Source organism: Patella vulgata, chromosome 1 (genome assembly GCF_932274485.2).
Source record: "Patella vulgata chromosome 1, xgPatVulg1.2, whole genome shotgun sequence".
Taxonomy (NCBI): Eukaryota; Metazoa; Mollusca; class Gastropoda; family Patellidae; genus Patella; species Patella vulgata.
This window is the reverse complement of record NC_065879.2, coordinates 89631131-89648185: the sequence shown is the minus strand read 5'-3', so window position 1 is coordinate 89648185 and position 17055 is coordinate 89631131. Positions and strand designations below refer to the sequence as shown.

Genomic DNA, 17055 nt, shown 5'->3' with positions numbered 1-17055 from the left:
CAGACGCTAGAGATTGCCATTCGATTGAGACTTTTGACGTATTTCGCCGAAAATAACTGATTTGAAATTAGAGTAAAAACGGAAACGATTAATAAGAAATTTATTCGTCCATTAAAAGAACAAGCGGATGCCAGGCAGGATACGCCCACATTTTGCAAGAGATGGATAGAGAACAAGCTAAACAAAAAGCGGTTTTTCGTACAATCAGGGGCCATAATTCAGGACGTTACGATCCGATATGCGCAAATATTGAAAGGAACCAAGATCTTTGGGTTATCAACTTACATTTCAAGTTTCATCAAAATCAGAAGAAAATTGTCACCTCTTTATGCTATTTGAGTACGAGGGGCCGCCATTTTGTCTGTCAGTTTTGGTCCTATTTTTACGAAATGCGAACTCAACCATCCTTAGCGTGTAAAGGTGATATATTCAAACGTTTGTTTAAATCGCATAAAAATTATGACGGCTATAGGGTCCACATGCTAAAAATGTGATTTTTCGTACAATCAGGGGCCATAATTCAAGGAGTTACAGTCCGATATGCCCGAATATTGAAAGGAACCGAGATCTTTGGGTTATAAACTTACATTTCAAGTTTCGTCAAAATCAGAAGAAAATTGTGGCCTGATATACCAGGGCTTGCCACGAGACGCGAGTAATTACTCACGCGCACGCTACGCTCGCGTAAAACCAAATTTACGTGAGTGATTAAGTACTCGCGCAAATATAAAAAATAATTTAATCAGAAATAATTGAATATCGTAATATAAAAAGCCGTAAACAATTTGTATGCCTTCATATCGATGCACTATTGCGCACGCGGCGTGTCTTTCCAGTGCCAACTGTTGTTACTAAAAATACTTTGAGACGCGTACTGCCAGGCGGTTTTTAAGCGGATGTCCTTTGCCGTGTCTGGATAATCAAACATTGAGCGGATGTTGTCGTTTCTATTAATAGCAATTCTTTCGATCCCGCATCTTTTCTGCAAATTGTTTTGCCTGTTCTTTTACCTTTCTAAGCTTTACCTGAATCCCCTCAGCACGCCAACGATGGCAAAGGGAAGCCCAGTTTCTCTTGCAACGTTCTTGTCATGGGAAGACGATTTACAGATATTTTTTTTTGCCAAGGAAATAAAAGAGTATGCATTGTCATTGTGTGTGAAACAGCTTTATTCAACGTCCGCTTCCACCGAAGTGACAAGAGCATTGCCATTAGGCTCATGAAATTTAAATGGCTACTCACACATCATTCTGCGTGAGTAAATACATATACTCGCCTCACTCGCGCAAGTCTATATTTGCGTGAGTAGTCATCTACTCGCCTCCAATTTGCTCGTGGCAAGCCCTGTATACCATATTTTTACGCTTTTTAAGAACGAGTGACGGCCATTTTGTCTGTCAGTTTTGGCCGATTTTCACAAAATTCGACCTCAACCATCCTTATGGTGTAAAGATGATATACTAAAATGTTTTTTTTAAATGGATAAAAATTATGACCTCTATAGGGTTCACAAGCTAAAAACGTGATTTTTCGTACAATCAGGGGCCATAATTCAGGAAGTTACAATCCATCTTCAGATATGAGCGAATATCGAAAGGAACCGAGATCTTTGGGTTATAAACTTACATTTCAAGTTTCAATAAAATCGGATAAAAATTGTGACCTCTTTTGGGTCCACAAGCTAAAAAAAGTTTTTCGTACAATCAGGGGCCACAATCCATGAAGTTTCGATCCGATACATGCCAATATCCAAAGCAACCGAGATCTTTTGGAGATAAACCTATATTTCAAGTTTCGTCAAAACCGGATAAGAATTGTAACCTGTAGAGTGTCCACAAACAACAGGGGCGACGGCAATATACGTCCACATGAAAATGTGGGCGTATAAAAAGAACGCCAAGGATATCAGTTAGGCAGACCAAAGGTCGCCATAGATATAAAGTTAATACATGTAATGTAATTACTTACCTGTATGCTAGAAATCACCTGGCTGTTAATGATGGCATATCACTGAAAAATACAAAAAATAATAATTTATTACCCAAACCTTATTGTCTGCAGACTTTACAAAAATTACTGTCTCCTGACTTACAAAACGTATTGTATCCAGACTGTCCAAAACTGTTTCTGTCTAGCAAAACAAAACAATTCATTCCTTGGATGATTACCTTAGAATAAGTCATTTTAAAGTTTAAATGACTTACACCACGAAGTTTAAACATACATTATGCCAGAGCTAAATCTGCCTATTGTAGGTCTCTCTTTAGGCCTGAAATGTTATCTAAATTATTAATTACACATTAATTAACTTATCAAGACCATAATCAACTCTTGATGGCATCGCTAACCTGCGATCTTTAGTGGATTATGAGCCGATTTACTGCATAACTTTCCTTCACGATTTAACGATTAAATGGATAATCGAGACTATGCTGTTTATCGTACTGACTTTAGTAATGATGATCAAGGCTAGGTGGAAATTTCAACCACTTAGTTTTCGGTTCATAGTGGATCAATTTGAATGAAATTTTCAGCAAATTGCCTTTACGTTATGTAGTTATTAACGATTATAGTGAGAACTGCCAACTCGTTATCGAATCTCCCATAATGTATCTTTAAATATTTCCTATAGGTATTTTAGACGTGAGAATAGATTTTATTGTCATTCAAACCAGCAATACTTAGACCGGGTTGTTTCGAGTGAGTGCTTAACAAAAATATGACTTACAAGTCTTCCGGTCGCCTTGATGACGGCTTAACACGTCTCGGCGGAGGTGGTCCACAACAACTTCCAGTAATACACCACCGGAACAGGAAGTAGAGAAAAATTAAGAACGCCAGTAACAGTAGAATCATCAAGATACTAAATGTAGCTACATTCTCCGCTTTTTCGAAAAATCCCCGCTCCGGAGTCGTGGTCTGACTGATAGCTGTAGCGTCTAGCGTAATGACTACGGAACCGATTGAAGAACGAGCCGGAGATCCCCTATCCTTGGCTTCTACAGACAGGTGAACACTGGAACCAGCCAGACTTTCTGGGTATTGCCGTATGTATAGTATATCTCCATTACCTGTATAATAGATAATAAAATAAAGATGGAGAGAGAGAGAGAGAGAGAGAGAGCTGGGGTTTAACGTCCTTGAGTGGAAGCGGAGACAGACACTGAGACCGACAGACAGAAAGAGATACAGAGAGAGACAGACAAAGACATACACAGAGATGGTCACACACAGAGAGAGAGAGAGAGAGAGAGAGAGAGAGAGAGATGGGGTTTGGGGTTTAACGTCCACGAGAGAGAGAGAGAGAGAGAGGGAGGAGGCAAGGACAAATTTAACATCCACTCCACTGGACACAAACTAGGAGACTTGACTCAATGGCAGATTTTATGATCTACGTGTGACGGGCACGTGTTAAACCAATCGACCACCTGTGTTATATAGTGATAAGTCTAGTTACAAAAGTAGTTAATTGTGGTCTGAACCTTAGTTAAGCTTGGAAGAGTTACTTCCTTTTAACTGTCTTTGCCTTTGATTTATAAAAAGACTTATTGATCGGACAAGAGTTTCCAGTCTGTCGTCTTTTTGCCAGATATAAATTACTGCGTGTGCCCAAAGCCGACATTTTTACGTGGTTTAATTGCTACATTTTTTTTGCATTCAGACGCAAAATTTAAACTGGTTTAACGATCGCCGGGTTTTTAAACCAGGTCAACTTAAGCGTCTGGACGAGTTACGAAATTCGAATCAAGTATGGTGATCACGTGTTTGTCACGTGTTGTCTATATTTCAACTTACCAAGGACGGAAACAAAATTGATTGCATCAGCCGGAACAACTTGTACTAATGTATAGTCTATTTCACCATTTGTACCAGCATCGTCATCTGTAGCTTTAATAGAACCCAACAAACCTGGCGGAGAAATAAGAAACACGATATAAACCACGCAGTTATACGAACTTGTTATAACAATACTCCTTATATCAGTTTTATTACTGGGTATATCCACGTGACCTACTACAGGACCGGATTAATTTCTATATTGGTATAATCTCTGCTATTGTCACATGTTATATATATATATATATATAGATCTATTACATGGTTATTGACGTCCAAATGCTATATATAGATGTATTACATGGTAAGTGACGTCAACATGCTATATAGATATATGGTAAGTGACGTCAACGTGCTATATACATGTATATAATCTGGCAAGTGATGAGAACATACTATATATATATATATGTGCTATATATAGATATATACATGGCAAGTGCAGGACATTAATTAATTTATTTATTACGCAATGTCTTGCACGAGACCATTAAACAACTTAAAATACAGACACTATCCAGCATGTGTATTTCAATGTAATGCGTCACGCGCGTCCAACACTGCAACTAGTATAAATAATGCACGCTTGGCACATTGCCCTGCCCTTACCATTATTTGAATTAATGGCACAGAGTAAACATAACTGCGATAATGGTACTCCAACATCAAAGGATGACGTCACATCTGTATTTTAAGTGACGACAACATGCTATAAATAGCTATATTACGTGGTAACTGACGTCAACAAGCTATTACCTGGTAAGTGACGTCAACATCCTATATATAGATATATTACCTGGTAAATGACGTCAACATGCTATATATACATTCATTACCTGTACTGGTCTGGTACGTGACGTCTACAGCGGTATTTATTATATTAAACTCCGGTATATTATCATTTACATCTCTTACAACAACAGATACAGTGGCTGTAGATATAGCACCACCCTCGTCTATAGCATTTACAAATAACGTTACCTACAATATATAACGTTATATACAACATCGTTATAGCCCAACTGTATTGTACTATATACACTGACGTTACCTACAATATATAAAGTTATACAACATCGTCATTATAGCCAAACTCTACTATTTAAACTAGCGAACAAGCAAACGCTACTGTACTATGTAAACTATATAAAAAGAAGTTGGGGTTTTTTATTTGGCGAAGGGGGGGGGGGGGGCGGCCCAATGGTTAAAGCGTCCACGTTGAATCAGGAGGTCTGTCATTGAGTCAACTGGCGTGGTTTCGATTCCTTGCTTGTACGTGAATAGGGTCGCCTGTCCAATCCCATGATTTTTTTCCAGGTCCTCCGCTTTCCTCCCACTGCTAAAGGCCCCTACGCACAAGCGATTTATTAAAAAATAAATTGAACCATATGCTCTCTCTCTCTCTCCCCATCTCTCTCTCTCTCTAGGAAAGATTGTTACCTATTTTCAGGTACTATAACTTACCCGTTCTGGCATGCGACCTTGATCTACGTCATAATCTACGTTAAACGTCAAGCGGTCATTATTAGAGTTTGACGTCAGAGCGAAACGGTTGCTGTTTTCATCTTGAGACAGTCGAGTTATAAATCTGTTGCCTTCTGGATCTCTAATAATAAAACTAAGGTTACACGCCGACACTCCTGCCTGTAAAAATAAAAACATGTCATTACTGTAGACACGATTGTCGACCAATTATCAGGATCCGATTTATAAGATGGAAGTCGGCGATGATGACGGATATTTAAGACTAAAGTGCGTGCCAGAAAGGCTTATGAAGGTGTCAAAATATAATATACCCATGTCGGAAGTCCCCTGTCATTGTATTTCATAGACTCGTGTCCAGTGTATATCATGATTTAGGCCTACTACGGAAAAGATTCTGCATTCTCGCTGTCGTCATCTAACCGTCAAGATAGCTTGTACGAGGATACAAGTGGATCTTGTTTTTCGCATTATCCAAAGGTCTATGCAACATTGCTAACCTCGCAGACGCTGAAATGATATGAAATGAAATGGGGTTTAACGTCCTACTGTTCTGCTCCTAACCTGGGCTAATGAAGACGGGCATACGCCATACAGTGTGCTATGAGGGAAATTTTGCCCGGGCAGCGGCGCTACGGCCTACTCTTATATCGAATTCTAACTGCCAAGGGATCTTTTACGTGCACGCCAATGTGTACACAGGACCTCGGTTTTTCGTCCCATCCGAACGACTAGACAGCTGTCCTTGTCAGGCCCTCCATCCTGCATCACTGACAAGGGGAAACCACGCCGGCTCGCAGACGCTACCATCGACAATACCAAACTTTGTTCTTGAACAACGCCTAGACAATTTATATCAAGCTTGATCCCAGTTTATCTCTGGTAAAACTCGCCGGCCATTTTGAATGTCACGCGATGTATCCTTCCGTCGGTCGCTCCATGAAGATCCTAGATGGCAGTTCAAACTCACAATTCTTCATAAATTTCACGTATTTAGCCGAATTACTCACATTGTGCGCTAAAAATAGTTCCCGGTAAATCATCAGATGTCAAAATATGGAAAATGTTCCAGGGATCATTGATTTGTAGCTCATGCAACAAACCGATGTCTAATTGTCAAGAAATCGGCAGCATTTCATTCTAATAAATTCTGCCAATCAGTAGCCACTGGGGGTGGAGCTTGGCAACTGATTTCACGCTGGTTAATGACTGACAAGTTTTACCAGAGATAAATGAACGGTAATGTTATCTCTGTCTCTCTCAATAAATTATGGTTACCTGTGATTCGTCCATTTTACAGTACATCAGATTCTCGCTAAACACCGGAGCCTCGTTCACATTATTCACATTAAATATAAGAACCTCGTTCTGAGATTGCAGGAAGCCGTCTGATACAGAACACGATACAGTATAACGTGATGTCGTCTCAAAATCTAAAAACGTACTTCCAAACTGATTACCTCTAGACCTTAGTGATATGGGTCGATTTACTGTAAAAAAAAAACAAAATACACCAACTGATTATTACAATATCTATCCGGGCCGCGGTGGCTCAGGAAGTAGGCACTGCCTCACCCACCAGGATCTATCCCGGTGTTTGTCGGCATTTTCCATCACTTCACATGGGAGCCACGGTGGCTCACTGAGTAAGACGTGGTCGCGTGTTCGATCCCTGCATTGGTCGAGAAAGTTCATCAGGATTTTCCAGATTGTGAGGGATGCAGGACGGAGGGCCTGGCAAGGCACAACGTATAGTCGTTCGGATGGGATGAAAAACCGAGGTCTCGTGTACACATTGGCATGCGCGTAAAAGATCCCTTGGCAGTTGAAATTCGATATAAGAGTAGGCCGTAGTGCAACTGTCCGGGCAAAATTTCCATCATAGCACATGCACCTAAACCGAACTACCCCTTCGTGCTGGTGAGCTGGACCGAATAGACAGGTTACAAACCTAAATCAAACACCTCATTTCCACCTGTGGGCTGGACCGTACAGACAGGTATTAGGCTGGTAGGGACACCCTCGTCGTTTACAATGAGATCAACAATACTTAACGTCTGGGTATTCTCGTCTCTATTTATCGTAACTGGTAAACCGAGTATATCTGGTCGTTGGTTCATATCTAAAAAAATAAAATTATAATAAATATATTTAGTAAGGAAATGAAACGCAATGGGGTTTAGCGGGGTATGTATTATAACAATAAATCAGTTCAATTTTTTGGTTTCCTTCAGCAAACACACAAACCAGTTTTGTTTTTTTATATAATTTGTTTTATACATCATTAATAATTTTCATTTAGCGCCATTTCTACCTCAATCAAAACCAGAGTTGTTATGTTCCAAAGTCTTGACCAATCAAATTGCTTAACGCTCCCTAGCCTAAGCAGAAAAATCTCACCATTGAACTTAGTCAGTGTAATGATATAATGAATCTATATACCAAGTTTCATCGCTCTCACTTTATTATAACCAAAGTTATCGTAACAAAAAGCATCAACCAATCAGATTGCTTATTCCTACTTATAGTAAGCAGGCAATGTTCATCATCGAACTCCATCAATGCATTCACTTAATGAACGCCTTCACCAAATTTGAACATTATACCTCAATTAGAAGGAGAGTTATTGTGTTCCAAAGTCTCAACCAATCTAATTGCTTATCGCTCTGCTTACCCCGAGAGGAAAATGCTCCTTATCGGACTTGGTCAAGGTATTGATGTAATCGAAACTACACACCAAGTTTCATCACTCTCACTTAATTACAACTAAAGTTATTGTGTCCCAAAGCATCAACCAAACAAATTGCTTATCTCTGCTTACCCTAAGCAGAAAATGCTCAACTTCGAACTCCATCAAGACATTGCCCTAATAAATACCTACAACAAGTGTGAACATTCTAGCTCAATTAGAAGGAGAGCTATCTGGCCCAAAAAGTGTGACAGACAGACGTACGTAACTAACGTACGAAAATTAATTGGTGGCCAGCTTTTTTTTTCGCACGTATACAGTGAATGGCCATTTTGCTCAGTAATCCTAGCCAGAATTTGGCTATTTTCTAAATTTGCGTTAAAGTATAAAATATTTGTTTTAGAACTGAAATAAATTAACTCTTAGTCAGTCTCAACGCTAAAAACATCAACAGAATTGATTGTGTATATCTGAAATAAACACGACCGACGCACAAAATAGTGCCAAGATGGCTGCAGATGCTGTCATTGAAGACAACGTCAATTCTATGAGTTGTAGATGTTATTTTTGTGAAAAATCATTGGAAAAAGAGAGAACATGTTGGGACTGTACGAATTATATAGTCTTTATGGGTGCAATGGACACAATGGTGAAGATAAACCTTCTGTTTAAAATGTAACGTGTTGTTGACCTCATGACCCATTGACGTCAATATCATGACCTGTGATGTGTAGATCACGTGATATGGATATCATGCCTATTGACTGTGTCTGAGATACTTCTCCGCAGGTAGCGTGTCTCAGATGTTCAGAATGACAGAGAGACTGTCGAACCTATTTTAATAGTCCCTTACTTTATTCGAAAGGCGAGGGACAATAAATGAACCTAGGGGAAGGCCAAGATCGCATATTATAGAAGGATACGTAGAGTGTATAACCTGCACTAATACGTCAGCCCCCGACGTCACTCGCTCCGATGTTACCCCTTTTCTGACGTGGATATAATGAAGTCAGAAGTCAGATCTAGCCAGGGATGCAGGATTTCTTGTTGTCGTTGTCGTTATATACTTATTGCCATGGGTAGATAACTCTAAACAGGTTTATCATTATTTATAATAAGTTATTTACTTGTCAACGTGACTGTAAGGGTCAATGATCTGTCTGCAGTATTAAAACCATCTGTGACGTCAATAGTTAATTCTATTGGGCTCTGTGTCGCTGTTCTCAAATCAACCTTATTGGTCAAAATACCACTTGCTAAAAATACAATCAAATATTACACAATATATATATATATTAAAGATACTGTATGTAAGATTAGATAAAGAGCTGGCGTTTCGCGTGTGTGCGCTGTATCATAAAGTCTGTAATTGAGTCAACTGGCGTGGTTTTGATTCCACGGTTGTACGTGACAAGGAGTGGGGTCGCCTGTCCAACCTCGTGGGTTTTCTTCGGGTCCTCCGGTTTCCTTCCTCTGCTAAAGACACCTACGTGCAAGCGAATTATTGAAATAAAATTAAACCATATGTTAGTCCAGCAATGGCCTGGTTTGTGTCGAGTGGACGTTAAACCCATATCTCTCTCTCACTCTCTCTTTCTCTCTCTCTCCTAGATTTAATTTGACTGAAATTTCGGAGCATAAAGTCTTCTAGCAATGTCATAAGTTTAAAATATTAATATAACAATAGCCGAGCCCCCTTGACAACATTACGAGATTTGTGTCATTAAAATAGCAGTTGGAGTGTTTTAACATTTCTAACATGTTTTTAATTCTAAAAGAAAAGTTATATTTTAATAAGAAAACATAAACTTAGATTGCCGGAGAAAATGACGTCACTATTACGAAATAAGAGCGACGACATAATCTAATTGGTTGACGTCAAGTGTATAATACGTCATAGTGACTGGGAAATGTTATTTTAGACCGGTTGGAGAGGTTCGAGAATTTCACAATGGCCGCTTTATATAAATGAGTATTTTGGGGAATACTAACCCTAACCCTTTAAAGAGGTGTATAAGGTTTATCGGATCTAATTTCAGTCTTCTAAAAAGGGCCAGGGTTAGTATTCCCGAAAATATTCATTTAAATAAAGCGGCTATTGTCGACTCCGGAAATTCCCAAACCTCCTCAACCGGTTACAATTAGCATCTCCCATACTGATTGACGTCGGGCATTGGTTCATTAATCCTTCATTGAATAGGGTTTACCGTCCTAATGCCCAATTAATGGGGACTGGGCAAGTGGGCATATGAGATAAAATTCGACAAGTTGAACACAGTAACTTGGTTTTTCGTACAATCCGAACGTCTAGCCTCTGTAACCTAAGCCCACCTGAAATTGAAAGAAAGAAATACTCACCCGTATTTAGAGTAAAATAATCCACATTGGGGTTGATATTTCTCACACTGAAAGCTAGGACGTCTGTAGCCTGGTCATTTATGACATTAGCTGTAGCGTTATAAACACGTGCACCAACCACTGCAGCCGAGTTTGAAGCCACATTCACTGTCACCGTATCTAAAATGTTTTGTTTTCAAGTAGCCAAGTCTCTAACTCATTATCATCCAAAATCTTTGACATTGAAAACACAATTTATTTGTCGGTTTAAATCAACATTGATGTTGTGATCTTACCAGGAAAAGATGGCCTTCTGATATCCAATATTTAAGACAAAATAAAATTTTACAATTGGTACACGAATCGTGTACCATAATGCGTTTCGGCGCTATTTGTAATAAGGGACTCGAAAAACGAGGCTTGGCAAATTCCACAAGTTATGTCAAACAGCGTAGACTGGAATAACCAGAAGCTAGAGATTGAAATTCGATTGAGAATACTGGCGTATTTCGCCGAACCTAACTGATTAGAAATTATAGTAAAAACAGAAACGATTGAATGTAAATCAATTTATATACATTCATATTACATTATTATATGAGTTGCGACCCATTTGTGTAAATTTCTAGGTCCCAAATATTAGCGACTTAGCTCCTTTAATTTACATAAATAATATGTCCCCTTGTCCGATTATAAATAGTTTGTTTAGATTTAAAGATGTCAGTGGGGTATGATGGGGTTTTGAATTAGATCAGGGGTGCGCAGGTGGGGTGGATGTTTGTGGGCAGATGATATAGGGCCCAGGCCAAATGGAAATGTAAGGCCTACTTTAGGTTCACTAAGAAGTAGTTTTGCAATCAGTGATGAAATGAAATCTGATGAAATGGGGTTTAACGCCCTATTGCTGTGCATCGATTGGGCTATTGAAGACGGGTATACGCCATGAGCGAAATTTTGCCCCGACAACGGTGCTATGACCTACTCTTATATCAAATTCCAACTGCCAAGGGATCTTTTACGTGCACGCCAATGTGTACACGGGACCTCGGTTTTTCGTCCCATCCGAAAGACTATACATTGCCCCTTGCCAGGCCCCCTGACCTGCACCACTGACAACACGCAGGGAAATCCCTGTGAATTTTCTCGGCCAACACAGGAATCGAACCCGGGACCTCCAGGTCAGCAAACCAACGACTTACTCACTGATCCACTGTGTGACAGTATTGCTTTCTATCATGTTCAGATGACAAGACTAGTTTAACATCTTATAATACTTTTTTTCTTCTTCTAACATATTATGTACAAAACTTAAGACTCCGTAATTAGCTTGTGCTGAGGGAGCCATGGCCTAGCTTGGCTAGGCACGAGTGTGCCAACTCCCAACTAACTTACTTTACATGGCCGTTGTCCGGTCTTAACTCCAGACCTGCGTGGCCTGGAGTTAATTTCTAGACGCCCTCGCCTAGCCTCCGACTCTCGTGTCCTGGCCGGACCTCACCCTCGATTCGTTTGTTATCTGGGTTTATAAACCCTTTCAAACAAAGGATCTTATTAGGCATCTGGCTAATGTATCATGTATCATATCAGGTTTAACATTCGATACATGCTAATCAGACAAAGAAAGTTTAAACAACAAGTTAAGATTACATAATCACATCTTCCAAGAACTCCAGGGGTCGGACAGGTTGATATGTTGATATTAAAATCACTTTCATGTGCCACTGTAATCAGTGGTATATCCATGATTTTATATACATACAGGTGCATATCAATATTTTGATTTTCTAAAGGATTCTACATTGATTCTCTTTACTAATGGTCCCTCCTTTTGTTTCTACAACGAGGAGTGGGGCCTTCTTTAAAATTGATTCCGGTTTAAATGAATCGACGGTTTGGACTTACAGGTACGTTCCCAGAAAAGTATTTATCGTTTGGTTATTTTCAATAAAAGTATGGCAATTTGGGTATATATGGAAAGTAGAAATATCCAATCTTACTAGAAAAATACTGGAGCACATAAAGGACAAAAAGGGTTTCCCTAATGGACAACCAGTTTGTACCCGGGAATGTATCTTTAAAAACTAACTTGCTTAACGTAGAGATTCATTTACTAAATAGTCATCTATCAAAATGGGTGGGCCCACAAAATAAACGTTTAAATAAGGATTGGGTTTACGAAATAGTCGTGTATGTAGAAGTGGACTTTGCAAATAGATTTACATTACAAAAAATGGTTGTCTGAAGGAGGAATGGAATTTTAAAATGATCGTAAAGGAGATGGTCTAAAAGCAATGTAAAGGGTGCGGAAAATGTCAAAAGGTCGTCTAAAAAAAGGAACGGGCGCATCAAAAGGTCGTCTAAAAGTGGACTGAACTTATTAAACGGTCTTCTAATAGGGGACTGGACTTATCAAACGGCCGTTTAAAAATGGACTGGACTTACCAAACGGTCGTTTGAAAATGAACTGGACTTAACAAACGGTCGTCTAAAAGTGGACAGAACTTACCAAACGGTCGTCTAAAGGAGGGTTTAGCATTGGAGAAGACGTTAACTATAACAGAAACGGTGCTGGTCTGAGTGTTTGTAGCATCAGCTGGATCCGTACAAGTAGGGAAGAGTTCATATCTCGATACACGAGTTGCGTCTAATTTAAATGGCGAATCAGCATTGAATACTATGGTATTATCTGAAACGAAATAGTGATTCAACATTAAATAGTATGGTAAAATCTGAAACGAAATAGTGAATCAACATTAAATATTATGTTATTATCTGAAACGAAATAGTGATTCAACATTAAATATTATGGTATTATCCGAAACGAAATAGTGATTGAACATTAAATATTATGGTAATATCTGAAACGAAATATTGAATCAACATTAAAGAGTATGGTAATATCTGAAACGAAATAGTGTATCGACATTTGACACTGTGGTATTATTTGAAACGAAATAGTGTAACGACATTTGACACTGTGGTATTATCTGAAACGAAATAGTGTGTCATCATTTGACACTGCGGTAAAATCTGAATCGAAATAGTGATTCAACATTAAATATTGTAGTACTATCTGAAGAGGAATACTGCATCAACTAATCGTTAACAATATTATATACTATAGAAATATCTGGCACAAAACGGTGCATCAAAAAAGCGAGAGAGCAAATTGTTAATAGACTCAATCGTGGAAAATTCGCTTTTAATTTATCCCCATACTTTTTGATCAAGAATGAAATAAAATGAAATGGTTTTGATTATTTTATTTTTCTGTATCAACTGGGCTCATAATGACGGACATGCTCCATGGATTGCACTATGAGGAAAATTTTACCAGGGTAGTTCACAGGTACATGAGGACAGGACAGCCCTTCTTACCTATGTGTTTTTCTTTTTTTTTTTTTTTCTTCATATTTTTCAAAAATTTTAATCTTCTTTATTTTTCTTCCTATTTGGTTCTGAATCATACGAAAATGTTTGATAGTAAATATTATATTATTAAGCATCAAATAGGGAGAAAATAAAGCAGATTAAAAAAATTGAAAAATATTAAGAAGAAACCCCAGAAAATCATCAAAATATTTTCAAAAAATCACATAGGTGCACCATATAAGGGCGTGCCTGTCCCCATGTACCTGTCCCCATGTACCTGTGGGGTAGTTGTGATCCAGCTACTCTTACATGTAATTCCAACTTGTCTTTATTACGCTACGATCTGGAAGTGGTGTTATATAACCCGCGTTCTGGTTGATGTGGTGGGTTAGCCAATGAAACGGCGTGTTACTATTGCTGTGAGTTCTTGGCGTGCGATGCAAGGAACTGTGGATACTCGACCAGAAACATCAACGCAGATTGGTTAAGCTAATGTCTGATGTCAAAGGTTCAGAAACCACTCGCATGGCCCCTGACGCGACCTCCCACTACAATTTGCCAGATCATCATGATGTAGTGTAGGCCATCAAAAGTATTAAAAAACATGAAACTAAATATATACTAATGTCCAAAAGAAAGTATACACTGTGCATTTTGTGCTGCATCAACCAAAGTCGTTTTTCTATGGTATACGGTATTTGGGTAGAATGTCAATTTGTTTCACATTTTTATTTTGCTTAGAAATGTTGAGTTTAGACGCAAGAGACAAACTCAGTAATGCTTTATCAAATGTTTTTAATCTAAAGAAAACTTAGTCATACTTTTAGTGTGTTTACTTTCTTTTGGACATCAGTATAGATCTGTATTTTAATCAGCTTGTATTTTATCAGGTGGAGAATAAAAGGGAACGAGCTGTTAATTAGGTTGAACTTTGGTATACGTCTGCTTACCCCCCAAATTACCTGAACTATCCGTGGTACCAACAAGAAACGGGGAACCACTGAATGTACTGGTACTTGTCTGTCCACCGGAAGTCGTTATGGTCGTTCTACCAATTCTACAATTCAATGAATTTGTGGTAGATGTTGTCGCTTGGCCTATTATTGCTATAACAATATCCGTACTCTGAGTCTCGACGATATAGAACGATGTGGGTACGACACTGATCTCGAACTGTAAATAAAAATTTCAAAACCTAAACACATTATAAATGACATGAAATGGGGTTTAGCGTCCTACTTTGCTGCTCGGATTGGGGTAATGAAGACGATAAAAAGACGTTATCGATTCGAGCAGAATGGCGCCTTTTACTCCTTTTTTAAAATACCATTTACACTAAAATAGGAAATAATTTTTACCTACAAATACTTCAAACGTCTTTATTTATTTTTCGAATACATGAAAAAAAATGTTTTAGAATTTAATTAATCGGAGGAAAAAAGTGGCTCATTAAGTCGCATTGATGTCATCCTTATCCTTGATTGTAGCGGCCTAGCGAATATTCACTGCTGATCAGTGTGAGACGATATGCGACATAGAGTTCTGTGGGGAACTTGTGTCTAGAGAGCGGCGCTAAACCCCATTTCATTTCATTTCTCAAATGACGTAAATTATCAACAACGACTGATCGCAATCCGAGAAAAACCAGCACATGATATCGATAATGTAATTTTGACTTAAATCAGAAAGATCTCGTCAATTTAAAGTTAAAATAAAATAATACTAACATTTGCTTGTACAGTTATTATAGCCAATAATAACACGTGTATTATATTCATAAACTCCATTATTTTTATCTCAAATAAAACACAATATTTATCACTTCAACAACACGATCAACGTTAACACAATCTCTCAATATTTATCTCCTCTAAAACACGATCAAAGTTAACATAATTTGACTCAATAAGTTATAATCGCCAATTGAAACTATATTTTTATTTATAATTCGTTTTACGTCCACAATTTTACAGATTTCAATATCGTTTACATTGATTTTCGTCTTGTTTTCCCTTTCTTAAAACAACTTTTTCTTCTGAAGAAAGTAAAATGTATCAAGGAAATCTCTGTCAACAAACTATTTATTTCCAATGTTTGGAACTTTTTCTTTGTACAATTGTCTTCACAACAACAGAAATGTACAAAGAATTCCGTCTCCACACAACTTGCCTTTAAAAAATGAAACACAAGATGGCGGATTGGCTAGGCCTATAGTTCCAAATTTATCACATAAGTCGTTTTTTTTTCCATTAAAGGGGCGATTTACTTAACATCTCGCATTAAAATGATCAGTCGTTAATTTTACCTTTAATACTTGACATCATCTCGCTAAATTCTGCTCCAGTTATCGTTAATAGTACTTTTAAAGGGGTGCTAATACTTGATATTTGACATCTCGATAAAATCGGCTCGAGTTATCGTCCACTTTACCATTAAAGGGGTGTTCATACTTTAATATTTGACATCTCGCTGGAATCTTCTAAAGTTGGTCGTTATGTAGGGATATTGAAATGGGCTCCGTCCGTTCGTCCCGATTTCGTTTCCGGTGCATATCTCATAAACCGTTCAAAATATCTTTTTGAAACTTTACACACTTCAACATATTACAGTAGTTTTGTCTTTTACTGATAAGGAATTTTTTAGATTGATATTTGACTTACTTTTTGGTGTACAATTTTGTTTCCGGGGCATATCTCATAAACCATTCAAGATATCTTCATGAAACTGTGTATAACCATCAACCTATTACAGCAGTTGTGCCTTTTACTATTTAGGAATTTCTGGGATTTATATTATTTGTGTTTCCATGGAAACATATATCATACAACATTCAAGATAGCTTCATGAAACTTTGTACAAACATCAACCTATTATTTGTGCCTTTTGCTAATTTGGAATTTCTCGGATTTAATAAGTTTTGTGTTTCCATAGAAACAAAACCGTTCAGGATATCTTCAGGAAACTTTGTACAGACATGATAGTAGTTGAGCCCTTTGCTAATTTGAAATTTCGCGGGCACAATATGTATCACCAATCAAACGACAGCAGGTAAAGCCATCAGACTCCGTCATTAGTCCAATTCTCGTCAATATCATTATAAACGATCTTCCAAGCTAAGGTCGACAGGATGCCGAATCGGCACTCTTCGCTGAAGATAGCTCCTTGTGGAAGTCATCAAGATATTGGGAAAATACGACATTCGTTACAATATTCGTTAAATTTCAAAATGAGCAAGTGATTGGGGTTTCAAAATATCGAAAGAGAAACAGTAGAAATGTTGTTCCATCCGAGAGATAACAATAGGAAAATAATTTGATTAAAATACAGATCTATATTTT

General features: G+C 38.0%; 1 protein-coding gene across 2 annotated transcripts in view; it reads right to left on the bottom strand.

Moving 5' to 3' along the window:
- The window catches only part of LOC126808841 (protocadherin gamma-B7), a 53797-nt gene extending 38204 nt beyond the window's left edge, over positions 1–15593 (bottom strand). The window contains exons 1-12 of one of the 2 annotated variants that reach the window (XM_056098327.1): positions 15445–15593; positions 14680–14890; positions 12852–13031; positions 10367–10525; positions 9136–9264; positions 7271–7441; positions 6598–6809; positions 5302–5481; positions 4674–4888; positions 3796–3909; positions 2729–3071; positions 1969–2010 (exon numbers count right to left, since the gene is read on the bottom strand). In XM_056098327.1, the coding sequence (XP_055954302.1) occupies positions 4736–4888; positions 5302–5481; positions 6598–6809; positions 7271–7441; positions 9136–9264; positions 10367–10525; positions 12852–13031; positions 14680–14890; positions 15445–15504 (1455 nt within the window). In that variant the 5' untranslated portion in view covers positions 15505–15593 and the 3' untranslated portion in view covers positions 1969–2010; positions 2729–3071; positions 3796–3909; positions 4674–4735. The remainder of the gene's footprint in view (positions 1–1968; positions 2011–2728; positions 3072–3795; positions 3910–4673; positions 4889–5301; positions 5482–6597; positions 6810–7270; positions 7442–9135; positions 9265–10366; positions 10526–12851; positions 13032–14679; positions 14891–15444) is intronic. The other variant, XM_050533867.2, reaches the window with a different exon arrangement.
- Positions 15594–17055: the final 1462 nt, after the last annotated feature.